Genomic DNA, 14,994 nt, shown 5'->3' with positions numbered 1-14,994 from the left:
GAGCCCGGTTACTGATCTATGTTACAGTGATACAGAGCCAGAATAGCTCACATCAAGCACACACACACACAAACACAAACACACACACACACACACACACACACACACACACCCCACTCCTGGTTCAGAATCAGACTTAGCCATTCCCCCTTGCCTGAAATATGTGTAGGAGGATCAGCTTGGCAACCTACGAGTTAACAAGGCAGCACGTGTTAAGTTGAGCTAAGTGAGTAATGCACCTAGTTAAAGTTTTCAAAGCGGCTGCAATTTGGGGAGTGAAAGAAAGGGAAAGAACCAGATCAGAAGCTGTTATTTCACGAGCTGAGCTCATTTTAAAGAGGGTCATGAACACAAGGTCAGTAGCACTTGCAGAAATTAGTAGCTTGCTCCAGTTTCTTTTCTTTTTCCACAGCTTCCTTCTTCAGAGAGAAGAAGCATTCTGGAAGAAGGTTTTAACTCCCAAAGCTTATGACCCTTCTTCATCAGGGTGAAACTTGTTCAGTGGATAATGATTTGAACTGTCTAACGCTGAGTTGTGTGGGGGGGTATTTCTTTCTAAGGAAGGGGGTGGAGAGAGAACTTAGCAACATTAGATCTGTCTTTATTCAGACACACACACACACACACACACACACACACACACACCTACTCCTCTGTGTGATATGGGTCGATGCTGGTTTTTGCAGGCCAGGACTTGAATCTGGAATTTACCTATCTGCTTCACTTCTGCTCCGTGTACAGTTGTGAAAGGTGCCAAACAGGTTGAGTCACTTTTTCTGCTGTGGGAGGAATACTGATTTCTCAGGCTGGCTTTGGATGATTAAGTCAGCTAAGAAGAGGCAAGAGACAAAAACTGCCAGTCTCCTCAAGTCAAGCGAGGCTCTTTTACTCCCAGGTATGCCAAAGTAATGATTGCCGTCAAAGTGACTTGCAGATGAGAAAATCTAGAGAATGAAGAGAGATGCCTTTTTGAGAGAGTGTGAAGCACTGTGGGTGGGCCAACAGAGCAATGCCTGTTCAGTGTTGGCCTGTTTAGAAAAGGGGAGTGGAGGCAGGAATGTGTTCAGCCATGTGTTTTACCAGAACACCTTCTGGCTTTTCTCTGAAGTGATCATTTTTACTGCTTTCACAGTTATTCTTTGCATGCCATTTTTAAGATGGGCTGATCCCTCGGCAATACATCTGAATAGGAACATCATGCCCTGGTGTCAACATCTCACTTTGAGTGGAATTTATGGGGTCCTCTAATTTTTATTTTTATAATCACCTGTGCCAGTGTGTGAGATGCAGCTGCCTCCTTCCTGCCACACAGCAGCCAATGGGTATGATTCTGCTTACTGGTACTTATATTCACAAATGACTAATGCCAACCTTTCTTTGTTTTGGGGGGTTGGGACACACCATACAAATCAGGCTCACGAGGCTTTGCTTCGACTTGTAGGTGGCATGCATTTCATAATACCAAAGTAGTCAGGTGCTGCAATTGGTCTCTCCCTCTCTGTTGTTTTCTCCTGACAGGATGGCGATTTTCGGATTCTAACAATTGCAAGCGTCCTTCCTGAGCAACGTATTTGGTCACGGCAAACATCATGTGGAGTTTTCCGGCTCTGCTTTGAAATTGGATTTCTTCGTTGAAAAGGGGGGAGAAAGGGTATGGATGATTCGGCCTTCTTGGACATGCTGGAATGCCCAGTGTGCCTGGAGAAGCTGGACGTCTCGGCCAAAGTACTCCCCTGCCAGCACACCTTCTGCAAGCCTTGCCTCCAGAGGATCTTGAAGTCACACAAGGAGCTTCGGTGCCCTGAATGCCGAGCCCTGGTCCTCTGCAGCATTGAGGAGCTTCCAGCCAACTTGCTTTTGATCCGCTTGTTGGATGGAATCAGATTTGGACCCAATAGGATGAAGTTTGGCTCGCTGCAAAGATCTGGGGTCCTCTCCTCTCCTGCCTCCATCAGGCGATTCCAGGAAGAGCCAAGAGCTGTGCAACTCAATCAATACAGGCTGACTGCCAATCCCAGGATCCCTATGGAAGGGGTAAGGAGGGTCCATTTATTTTACCGCTAACTTTATCAAGCAGGACACACTTTTGTAGGCCACATTTCATTTCAAAGGGTCGAATGTATTCAGTTTGTGTATAGAGTTGGGTGCTTTCTTCCCCAACAACCCAGCTATCTCAACTCGATTTATGCTGCAACTCCCTTTTAAGTTTAAACTTATTCCAGCTGGAAGCATTTCATGTGACAAATCCGGCTACTAGGCTTTTAGGGGATGGCCATCTCCAGCAGAGCTCAAAATTGTGCTGAGACTTTTCAGGTGACATTGCCGTACTTCTATTTCCAATCCAAGATTAAACCAGGGAACAGACGATTTATACATTTGGCAGAGCCAAACTACTTTCACACCTGTCAAGGACTGAGAAAGGGTTGATTTTCACTGACCTTTTCTTAAAAAAAACAAAAACCTGAAGGAATGCTTTGTCCTGTGCCAGTACAACCTGAGTAGGAAAAATATATATCTGTAATAAGACTAGAATCGAATTACTAGAACTTTTAACTAGATGTGTGACTGGGTCTGAATATGGGTAAAAAGTAGGTCAGCTGTGCCCTAGTTTCTAGTTTCTTCTTCCTCCTGCTTGTCGCACCAGTTCTTCTATCCTCAAGTGCCTTTCACGAAAAGCTCATTGTGTGATTCCCCCCCCTCCTCCCATGTTTGATTTCACAATAATGTGAAGGCACAAAGTGTTTGGATTTGGGTGCTTGGCAGGCTGTGAGAATCATATACGTATGGCTGTGAATGCTTCTTCAACAGTTTTGCTTTTTCAGGGAGTTTCTGCAGCTGGTTAGCCCTTATGTAACTATACTCCTTGGGAGTAATATGTATCTCAAACAACCCTACTATAGTTCCCCTTTACCAGCGGTCATTTAAAGTAATACTTAAGGGAAATGCATGCGAAGGAACTCTCAATGGGTTCTTGCTGGTTTTGCTACATTTCTATCCCTATCTTTCCTCCATGGAGCTCAAAGCAATGCCTATAGGTCTCCCTGCTCCATTTTATCCCCACAACAACCCTGGGAGGTAGGACAGGCTGGGGTTGCATATGCACCAAACTTTTAAAGCACCCCCAAAAAATCCTGGGAACTATAGTTTACCTTTCACAGAGCTACAATTACCCACACCCTTAACAACCTACAGTTCCCAGGATTCTTGGGGTAGGGGAATGTGCTTTAAATGTTTTTTAAATGCATGGTGGATACACAGATGGAGAGATAATTGCTGGTCAAAGGTCACCCAGTGAGCTTCATATGGCTGAATCCTGGTCTCCCTGGTTCTAGTCTAACATTCTTATCACTATGCCACACTGGTGGGGGTTTTGTTGTTGTAACCCAGAAAAAGAATTACCTTCAGCTATCTTATTATCTTTTTATTCTGGGTGGCATCATTTTAATTCATTAGGGCAGTAGTCCAGATAAGCAATCAGAACAAGTCAAAATGGGTGAGCGCCATACCTGTCAAACTTGGTATTATCTGTAACCTAGATCAATCATTGCTTGCTAGATAGTTACCAGGCCAGCTTCACCCTTCTTGTCACATTCACATTGCAAAGGCACCTGCAAAATTCATTGTGTAATTCTACTTTCTTCATCAAGGGTGGAATTGCCCACATTGTGCTCCTGCACAAGCCCGTTGTGATAAATATGACAGTGTTTGGAAGGCTGGACTCTGAACAAAGGCGAGGGAAATGCCGTTCAGCAAGCCTGGCCACCTACATTGTGGTTTCATTTTAACGTACAAATATTTAGAACAGTTCAAGAATGTCAGCATCTAATTTCTAGTGTCTGGTGTTTGGATGCTGGCATGCTTTAGCTGTTCTTAATTTGGATGATGAAATCTTCAAAACAGCTTCCAGGTTACTAGATTCAAGTCAGGATGCAGCAGCCTTGCAAACATTTGCCAACAATGCATGGTTCAATAGACCCACTGTGGCCTCCAAGACTTAATGGCCATGTAATGTCTGAGCAACAAGAAATGTCTGTACTGTATATACAAATGGTACAGAGAACCAAGACTGAATGAAGGTTGCAGGATATTAAACATGTGCACACATACAGTACAAGGGATATTAAAAAGTGGGCCAGTTTTCAATCCCAGTCTCCAAAGGCTGACTTTAATGTGGTGATCTAAAGAAAAAGCTCTGAGAACTAGTCTTGTGAGTTAGAGAGATGCGTAGCAGTTGCTTCAAATAGTGGAAGGGGAAAAGAGACAACACAACCATTGAAAAGCATGTTGCGAAATTATTTCTTATGCTAAATGGCACTGGGGATAGCTTCATGCCTGGGATAGAAACCATTAGAAATTGCAAGGTAGGGAGCATGAGCCAGCAGACTGCAGTGTAATGTTTGGTGGAGTTGACAGGTCTGTTCGAGTAATTGCTTCCAGCAGGTAGATGCACGAAGGAGAAGGAGGAGGAGATTGTGGTACTGATTTGCTTTATAGCTATAGCCATTGGTTCCCTTTATGGTGTTCTGTGGATCCCATGCTGGGCCTATGGAAGGATGGAGGAACATAAAAGTAGCAGTTCTGAGCAGCATTTCTTCCTGGTTTGCAAGACCCCAGGCGAGGGCCAATGGGCATAAGCAGGAGCAGCATTCCTATAGGTAAATGAGTAGGAGGTTCTAGGATTTTAACATCAGAGCGGAGGAAAATCCAGACTGACTTCACTGCCTGCAGATCAGCTATTAGGAATGGGTGCCCAGGGATTTGCCTCACCCTCTGGTGTTCGCTCAGGACCAGGGCTTATTGCCAGTCATGTTGCCATATGGCTGCCACTAATCCCAAAATTATAGTTATCTAATCCACAATGTGTCCTCTCCCATAATAACTCTGTGTGAACAACTTCCAAATATTTGGATTATCTGATGAGGCATTTGGATAATGAAGAGTGCTCTCCGTATATTAAGACATTTCAAAATACCCTTTCAAGTCAGCCAGACCTTTTCAGTTGATTTTAAATGACATCAAAAATAATTACAGCCATCAATGTTGTTCTCTATAGCGTCAAAAGGAGCCTTTGAAGGTGTTCGCCAGTGCTCCCTAGGGTGATTTTAGTTCCTTATGCTTGTCAGAACCTCTGCAATAATTTCCCTCCCAATCTCACAGGGCTTTGAAAAATGACCTTGTCTTGCAATGACTAGATAACAAAGGGATTATCATTTTTTTTCAAAAGTCCCTATAATAAGAAAGTAATAACGTGAAGTGTATTGATTTCTCATTTCATGTCTGCATTCTAAGTATATGTTGCAATGGTCCTGTGCTAATGTTTCTCAACAAGATGTATTATTATTATTATTATTATTATTATTATTATTATTATTATTATTATATTAATTATTGAATTTATATACTGCCCGGAAGTCTCAGGGCTGTTCACAGAAAAGATCACAATATATAAAAATCAAAAGAGAAACTATAACCCAATAACACGCCCCCAAAAAGAGCCACATTTAAAAAAAAGGTTATAGGGTATAGTTGTAAGAGCTCATGAAAAAACATGACCTCTTCCCAAGGAGATCTCACTGAGTATTTCCTCTTGGTGCATATTTGCATATGTGGCTTCTAAAGAACTCTTAAAGCACCCTCTGTTAAACTTTGCCCCCTTGTTTTTTCATCCTTGCCTGGCTCTAAACCTGCAAGAAGGCAGCCCCACCCATGCCAAGCACAGCTTCTGCCATTTCAGGTGACATATCTTACAGCCATCGTTTGGCATTGTATACAGACTCAACACATTCCTGTGCACAGTAAAATATTATGCTTCCTGGATCTCAGCACGCCGTTCACTTACAGGCCATATCTGCGAGAAACAGTTTTGCACAGAGTCACACCAGGGAAATTGACCTCTTCACAGGTTTGGCAATAGGGTGAAAGTGAACGAGACAATGTTGGCAGACATTCAATTCACACCTTCCTGATTCTCAGAAGGCAGCTCCCTGGAGACAGTTAAAGTCAATCTTGTTTTATTTTGATTGAACATAGTGTTCAAATCGGAACACTTTCAAAAGCCTCAAGGAACCACTAAGGCTGCAGAAGCATCTGATTCTTCACTATGGGACATAAAGTACTCTGTGTACCATACCACCACTTATGCCCACTTAGGCTTACTGAAATAAAATGAAACAAAAGCAGTTTAAGTACTAGTATATGCATGTTAAGTAGTTTGCACCCTGCCCAGTAGAGAATGCTCTCCATTGTGCAAAGATCTATTTTGCAAGGATTGCAAAGAGCAAAAAGTTGGGTCTGTGAAACCTAAAAATAAGAGTGCTGCACCAAATACTATTTTTACTTTTTGATCAGCAGTAGTGACTTCCATGCAGTATTTTCTTTCTGGCTACAGCAACGATTCATCATCTTTCCCCCTAACTGCTGTTTCTTTCTCTTTCCTGAATTAGCCACATAGATCATCCCAGCCAATGACAGATCATATAATAAATGAGATGATGTCATAATAGGAGGTAGTCAATCATATATGATTACATGACATGAGGCAAGTGAATGCAGTTGAGAACAAGAGCAATTGAAAGCAGTATAAATGAATGGAAAGCCCCCCCCTTCTTTTTACAAAAAAAAGCTAAAAAAAACTTTCAAGCAGAAAAGAAATTTTTGGCACTCCTGAAATGGTTCACACAAAGAAATCTGAGAATCATATTGGCTTAGCCTTAAAGGAGGGTAGTGAAGGAAGATGTTCTTGCATACTACAGATACATAAGAAGAATTAATTGTGGGCTATATCAAATATTAATTCATCTTTATTTTTGTGCAGTTTCCGTGACCTGACTTTTTCTTGAAAGTTTAGGTTAACAAAAATATTTGGACCCTGTCAAAAATCTTTGAGACTTCCTTCCCAGAATGTGATTCTCAAATGCTTGTCAGAGGTCACATTATGTATTTTCTCAGTATTTGGGGGGCAATTTATCTCACTATTCCGCCTTGTCGTGTTGGACCACTGCTGTTCCTGTTGCCTCCATTTCTACTGTTTCATTTTAAATGTCTCTTCAGTAAACAAAAATTAAAGTTGACTTCATGTGCTGACTTCATCCCATAGCAGGGGAAAACACACTATGGAAACTTTCCAAAAGCCTGCTGAAAAATTGACACTAATTTGAGAAACTGCTTTAAAACAGTAAAAATACTGACATGTCAGATGCTGTTTTGTTAATTAATACAATTAATTAATGCAATGATTAAAGGTGGGATAGGGGTTCTTGGACACCAGAAGAAATGTAAATTGTCCAGTATTTACAGTAGTGGTGACTTTTGAAGTTCAGGAACTTATCATCACATCATCCCCAATTGCCATGTTTAGAAAAACATAAACAGTACTTAAAATGAACCCCATGGTTATGACTTTCTCAGCATTGCTATGCTTGATTGGCAGCTAAGCTCCCAGGAAATATTAGTTTCTTCAATTCTCTTAAAGCCATTCAAGTTTTAGTTTATTTTTGTAAACAAAACAGCATGCTAGGCTCTCCTAAAGACCTGTGCTCAAACCGAAACACATGTGATGCATACAGATTTACACACAGAGACACAACTGAGATCCACACATATATATTCGCACACTCATAAACACATGCACACCAAAGAGCAGCGCCTATATTGCGCAATACCTAATTTATTAGGATCAGCATGGCTGCAATCCTATGCATAGTTGGTGAACCCTGGAGCAAGCCCCTTCAAACTCAGTGGTTGCTTTCTTCTGACTGCATCGATTTCAACTTGTAGAACACATTGAGATTCACGAGACATTTTAAGCCACCTGTAATGCAGCCTTTAGCTTTTAATAAGAAAGCAGAAGTGTTGCTGCTTAAACTGCTTGACTGAAGCAGGAACCCCATTAAAGAAAATTAAAGAAGTATCCATTCTCTGCTTGATCATTTTTCTCATCCTCTGACTGCTTCTGTGCTAATCTGTCACAAGCCAGAAAGTCTCCTTCTCACCTAATTCACATCCTAGAGAAAGGATGGTCCTTCCATCACCCAGTGCAGCAGCAGATTAAATCATCACTCCTGACCTGGAAAAAGTCCCCAAGCTGTCCTCTCTTTATTCCCCCTTCCGCTACACCACTAATACTTGCCTAGACTTGAAGGAATATAATGTCATGCAGTTCCAAGACACTCCTCATTCTATAGGCAAAACTTGCTAAGATAATGACCATTCGTAACAATGATGCTAGGTATCAAAAACAGAAAACACACTTTCAGAAAGGCTATAGGGTCACACTGCCAGCTTTGGGAGGTTAACAGCAGCAGAGGATGGATAATAATGCAGTCGTGCCCTCTAAGGCCACTCAATCATTTCTGAGAAATATATTGGAGCTAGTACAGAGGTTAAGAGCATGAGCCAGAAAGTGTGTGGTTCAAATCTCACCTACGTTATGGTCTCAATAAAACTGCAGTCCTATGTCCATTTACTAACCCTGAGACTATGCCCCACTCAGTCCAATGGGATTCAGAGTAGATATGTATTGTAAGTGGCATATTGAAAGCTACTGTTTCTCAGACCCAGCTGCTGCCATGTATCTGCACTGCAGTACAGCAGTGACAATATTGAACCTGCCTTATTCAGCTGATGTAAAATTATTGAGATCATGTATGCTAGGTGCTATGAACGCAGAGAACTGTATAACATAAATGATTGTGATGGAAAGGGAGAAAAGAACTGGGAATTTCCCTTCCACAGACAATAACATTGCAACTTTTTCATTCGGATATGCAGTGTCATCTGAAAAATATTCAGACTTCTCTGAAAGTTCTCTGTTTTGATGCGCTGCTTTGATCAGCGCACTCCCATCCTGGATGTTCAGCCATCTCTAAATGGGAGACAGAGACTCTTTAATAATGTACAGTGGGCTGCTCAATCATGAGAGCAGGAGGAATTCTGGCATACACAAAAATTGGGGCAATCATCGACTGTTACCAAAAGGAATCGAAAAGTTTCTTTAGATCTTTAATGCCTAGGCAGAGAAACAAGACTTTGCTTTTTAAAAGTCTTCTTAAAAAGAAAGCCTTTCCTCCCAAACACAAGTAAATTGCAGGGAACTCACTTTATCTAGCCAAGATGAACAAAGGGTTTGGAAAGAGCAGAACACAAGGGAGCTTAAATAATTTAAAAGATGGTGCTTTAGACCCATTAAATCCATTCTCTCCATGTGAAATATATACACTAACGTACGAAGGAAGAACCAGCCTTGAATCAAAGGAAATGAGAAAGAGGAAATCCAGCCCTGATACGAAGCTAATGACACAAAGAGAGAGATGCTCTTGGATGAGGCTTCCTGCACAAGAACTGCCTCCGTGGATATAGCAGGATTCACTCCCTTTGTTTTCCTTCCACAGCCAAGGATCTTGCCCATTCATTACAAAGAGCTGTTGGGGTTGTTATTAATGTGATCTAGGTCAATTAACATTGGATCAAACTGGGCCAGTCCAAAAGATAAATCCCATTGCTGTCTCAATGAGATGCCAATGGTTCACCTAGATATAAAAGCGTTTCTTTGGAAGTCTTCTGCTGCGAGGGCCTTCCTTGCATGCAACCTTCCCTGTGTGAGCAAGAGAATAATACCCTTCCTGTGCTACTGATGAGACACATAAATCATCTGCTGAGATAAAAATACACTCAACTCCAACGTTGCCACCTTCTCACAAACCCCTGAATATATACGCTGCAATATTTTCTTATCTTTCAGAGACATCCTTTTTCCCCTCTTTTGAAGGCACAGATGGGATTTGCCTAACTTGTTCTTCCAAAATTAGCCTCCAAAACTGGCCTTCACAGATCACTTGTCTTGGAATGTAGCTCAGTACACCACTGATGTTTGCAGGCTAGAAAGGACAACCTGCTATTATTGACGTGAGAGAGACTGCTCAACATACAGCTCCCAAGCTATGCATGGTATGCCTGTTATGCATGCATTGTAGCCTCCCAGATGCTCGGTCAACTTTCAGTCCCCATGGCCTTTCTTACTGCAGCCATAAAAACAAGGGGACGTTTCAAGTACCTGATGTGCCACATACAGTCTGAGAGCCACACTACAATTTTCATACACCCCACCCAGCACAATCATGTTGACTGAGGCTGGTGGGAAGATTAATCCAAGACATCTGGATGGCACCAGGTTGGCAAAAGTTAATTTAGACTTTTGATAGCACTGTGCTTGTTAGATTCCTATGCACCTTACAGGTGGCTTACCAAAATAGATTTAAGATGCCATTTTAAGGTGCCATGTGTTTCTTTGTTGTTTTTATAGTAGTAGACAGTGGTGTATAGTAGGAGGAGCACATAGTCAAGATGGAGAACCTGTGGCCCTCTAGATGTTGTTGGACTCCAACTCCCAGAAGCACCAGCCAGCATGGGCAATAATCTAGGATGATGGAAGTTGTAATCTGGTAACACCCAGAGGGCACCAGGATCTCCAATCCAGGTTTAGACTATCTAATCTCTAAGCATGAAGGAATGAGTTATTTTCCACTCTTTGGGCCTTCAATTCATCCCCTGATTATAGAAACCAGGGATGTCACAATAAACCATAGTTATCACTAACATGGGGAAGTCTGAAGCGGGAGGAGGAGGAGTAGGCATGTGTTTGTGATTGGGGTTGCTTGATTCTAGTCACCCAGCCATCGTTTGGTGATTGAGCCTTTTTCTACCTGAACATGCCACAGAGGAAAGAGGTATATGGAGTATTCTAGCAGCAGGATGCTTTGAGAAGCTGGGCTTTGCACAGCCCAACCCATCATGAAAGGGACCTTCCAGAAAAACTAATTGCTAGCTAGCAATATAGATATCAATCATCCAAGAAATTAATTGTGCTACTCTGAGAGCAGGGCAGAGGCTATCTAGATAAGGCTACAAAGGCAACATCTGTCCAGAACCCTCACTCTGGCCTTGTAAAACTTGCCAGATAACTGCTCCCTTCCTTCTCTAAACCTGCTACTTAATGCCACTGCTGATGTCTCCCCACCCACCACCCACAGCAATCCTGATTGTATTAAAGTTTCTACCACAGCGCCTTGCTGCACTAAACCTCCAATATTCAGTTTCTGCTGTGGTCAAATAATAATATTATCATCATGCCTGAGGACGATGAGGTGCCGTCTGAAGGATAAAATGCAGGAATAAACTAGTCTCTTATCTACTACTTTTGAGTCATCTATTTGAGGCAACATGCAGAGAATAGAAGCAGCAGGCAAGAGGGGGTTACTCCCCCCCCCCAATATCACTTTGCTCAGGAGAGCAAGTTATTTCTCCTCCCCTTCCTTAGTCTGTTTGATTATAAGACTAATAGCTCTGTTTGTGCAACATTGGAGGGCACAGAGAATGTGTGTTGAGAGGACAGCAAGACTGGATGCCAGACCTCTGCATGTTGAGCAGAACATCTGGATAGTGCCTGCATAGGTGCAAGTTGTACACGTGTAGGATTTCTGTGCAAAAGGCCGTGTTCATGATTGCACTTACATAATCTACTCCTATACAGTTGTACATGTTTTGGATCCATTCAGACCTTCCACTGGAGATGCAGAGTCTCGAGTGGGGCCAATAGGTGTGAATCCAGCTCCCCAACCCTTTCCTGCATTCGCTGCACATTCAGTGTAACATGAACAAGACTAGAGCCAGGATTCCATTGCATGTTCCTCATGGTTGCTTTGGATATGGTTAGACAGGTTGTCAAGATAAGAGCCATTTTGACCATTATGAACTTCCCGGCATTGCAAAAGACTGGTGGGAAAGGACACCCCCCCACAAACACTTTTTTGTTTTTCTTTTGCCAAGAAGTATCAGTGAAAAGAACGGCACATAACTTGCCAAGTGTTTTTTTCCCTCAGCTTCAGAATCAACACTGTGTGATTTGCATCGTGTCAAAGTGCATCCTAACACTGTTTACTTTCCATTCCTTCTGCAACCCGTTTTAGCATGTCGCTGCTGTGTACTATAATTAGGAAGCAATTTACTGAAATGTGAAAAGCTTGACAACCTGAGGACTGAAAAAGTAGTGTGCTGAGGCAAACCATTTGGAAGGCATCATCTGATGCTAAGTTTTAGCTCAGGGGATGCTTCCATGCAGTGGGTTTTCTGTAGGATAAACTGTTCATCCAACAACTGCTGTTCATTCACAAACATTTTTCATACCATTTACATGAAATCATCATCTTCAAAATGTCAGCCAATGTTTCTTCTTCTTCTTCTCCATCTCCATTATCTCCTTCTTCCATATAATCTGGGCTTCCTCTTCCAATTTTTAATGTCTAACGTTTTACATTTTTTAATGCATGGGATATAAATTTTATGGGTGGGGTATAAATAAGATGATGATGATGATGATGATGATGATGATTATTATTACTTACATCCATAGTCACTGCTAATATAGCAGCTCTTTAGGGCATATTTTTGGCGGGTGGTTTGTCACATGTTTTGGTGGGTAGCCCCTAACACTACACCCCTACTTCCATGAGCATATGTTAACATTTTGTTACAGATAGGTAGCCGTGTTGGTCTGCCATAGTCAAAACAAAAAAAAATTCCTTCCAGTAGCACCTTAAAGACCAACTAAGTTAGTTCTTGGTATGAGCTTCCGTGTGCATGCACACTTCTTCAGATGTATCTGAAGAAGTGTGCATGCACACGGAAGCTCATACCAAGAACTAACTTAGTTGGTCTTTAAGGTGCTACTGGAAGGAATTTTTTTTTGTTTTAACATTTTGTGTCAGACAACCTACAAACAAAGTAAGTGTGCCTCTTCAGCATAAAAAATACAATTGGCTAGCTGCGCAGCAGCAGCATCTAACACTCACATGAGAATGCACCACACTGAGAGCACCCCTGGCGTCCTTTTAATTATGCGTTCATGCTTATTTCTCCTCCTGATGGTATCTGGGCAATACTGTTTCCACTACTGTTTGCACCTGGAGAAGTTTCAGGGTGGTCCTATTGGTTTGTATCCAGACAGTGCATGTTCTATAACTTCCTGCTGAAATCGTGTAATTCGTTATACCACAACTGTTCTGGTTTATTTTATTTTTGTACTGCTTTTGCTGTGCTGTAGTTGAAGATGCAATAATATTAAGGAAGCACCACAGAATAATTAATAAAGCAGAATTACATGTTGATGGTCCAGTAGAGCCAGTGTGGTGTAGTGGTTAAGAGCGGTAGTCCCGTAATCTGGGGAACCGGGTTCGCGTCTCCGCTCCTCCACATGCAGCTACTGGGCTAGTCACACTTTTCTGAAGTCTCTCAGCCCCACTCACCTCACAGAGTGTTTGTTGTGGGGGAGGAAGGGAAAGGAGAATGTTAGCCGCTTTGAGACTCCTTAAGGGGAGTGAAAGGCGGGGTATCAAATCCAAACTGCTACTACAACTACTCTTCTTCTTCTTCTTCTTCTTCTTCTTCTTCTTCTTCTTCAGTATAAATCCACCACTAATGTGCTATAATTATGTCAATGGCATGCTTCAGGGCACGCCCACAAAACAGCACCAGACTGAAGGGGCCCTCAATTGATTGTGTGAGTTGACACTTATATACCCTCCAACATTTCTCCATTGACAATAGGGACGTCCTATTCCTCCATCATCATCATCACCATCACTTTATTATTTATATCTGGCCTATCTGAATGGGTTGCCTCAGCCATTCTCGGCAGCTTCCAACATATTAAAAAAACACAATTAAACATTAAACATTAAAAAACTTCCCTATGCAGGGCTGCCTTCAGATGTCTTCTAAAGGTTGTATAGTTACTTATCTTTTTGGCTCTGGGGTCGCATAACTGCATACCCTCCAGTGTTTCTCTGATGAACATCTGAAGGAAAAATGGGACATCCTGGGATCAAATCAGAAACCAGGAGGGCTTCTGTAAAACTGGGACTGTCCCTGGAAAATAGGGACACTGCACTTGGAAACTTAGGAAAAAAGGAAAAAGAGGCCAGAGCAGACTGCAGAAGTGCAAAGAGAGAGAGAGAGAAATGTTTTTAGTTAATTTGTAACCAAGGAAATGACTCAAACAGAAAGAAATGGGAGAAGATGAGGTGTGTATATGCAGCGGGTGGGTAATGTTTATGTTTGTTACTATGTTATGCATTTTTATATTGTGAAGCACCCTGTGATCCTCAAATGAAGGGTGGTATAGATGTTTAATCAATCATAATCATATTCATGATTGACCAATGACACTGCTGGCAGTGGCTGCCATGAGGCAAACATTTTCCTGTTTTCTAGATTCTCTGTCTTATATTTGAAAACTCACACCTGGTAGATAGCAGGTACTGTACCTGCACAACTAAAATGAAGCTATTCTCCAGATCTGTTGTCTACTGCAAGGTAGAGGGACCAAGGCATTTTTTAGCTTGACGACCAGTGTTGAAGAAAAAATGGAAAGGAATAAAATTACCTCCAACCCAGAAGAGTGAATGGTTTGTTTGTTAAATTTGCATGGCACCTTTCCACCAAATGGTGGCTAACAGCAACAGGCTATGTGTGATAAAATGTAATGACATGCCATAAAACAGCAAAAAGCAAACATAAAAACAAGGGAAGTAAAGCAGCCAATTCAAAAAGATTACAGAATATCTACAGTACGTTGCTTCCATGCTCAACTCTTCTTGCTGCATATCTTCTTTTCCTGAATTGTTCTTTTCAACAAGCTATGGAGCTCGCCACTCATAAGCTCTTTTGCCAAAGGCAAGGCTGTGTGTGTTGCAGTTCATTGGGAGCGCAGAATAAGCACTGCATGTGGAAGTGGCTGAAGAATCCACACCTAGAGAATCTCAGCTTTTTTCTGTTGCTTTTTCCTCATACCTTAGTGCTACCTTGTAAATTGCACCAATATAATAGTCTGGTCCAAAGAGGGATGTTTCACACAACACTGTTGAGAAAAATGAGTCCCACATCAGTACACCTCTTAGAAAGCCACAGTCAGTCAGGTGCTCCCTGCAGTGTGTACTCATA

General features: G+C 42.0%; 1 protein-coding gene across 4 annotated transcripts in view; it reads left to right on the top strand.

Moving 5' to 3' along the window:
* Positions 1-208: 208 nt before the first annotated feature.
* The window catches only part of SH3RF2 (SH3 domain containing ring finger 2), a 77,206-nt gene continuing 62,420 nt past the window's right edge, over positions 209-14,994 (top strand). Inside the window, exons 1-3 of one of the 4 annotated variants that reach the window (XM_081900812.1) lie at positions 215-355; positions 742-895; positions 1,519-2,034. In XM_081900812.1, coding sequence (XP_081756938.1) covers positions 1,654-2,034 — 381 coding nt within the window. In that variant the 5' untranslated portion in view covers positions 215-355; positions 742-895; positions 1,519-1,653. Of the gene's footprint in view, positions 356-737; positions 896-1,518; positions 2,035-14,994 lie in introns of those variants that run through there. The other 3 variants (XM_081900809.1, XM_081900811.1, XM_081900810.1) reach the window with 3 other exon arrangements.

Source organism: Podarcis melisellensis (assembly GCF_964234715.1).
Source record: "Podarcis melisellensis genome assembly, chromosome: 2".
NCBI classification, from domain to species: domain Eukaryota; kingdom Metazoa; phylum Chordata; class Lepidosauria; order Squamata; family Lacertidae; genus Podarcis; species Podarcis melisellensis.
This window is presented reverse-complemented; position numbering and strand designations above follow the sequence as displayed.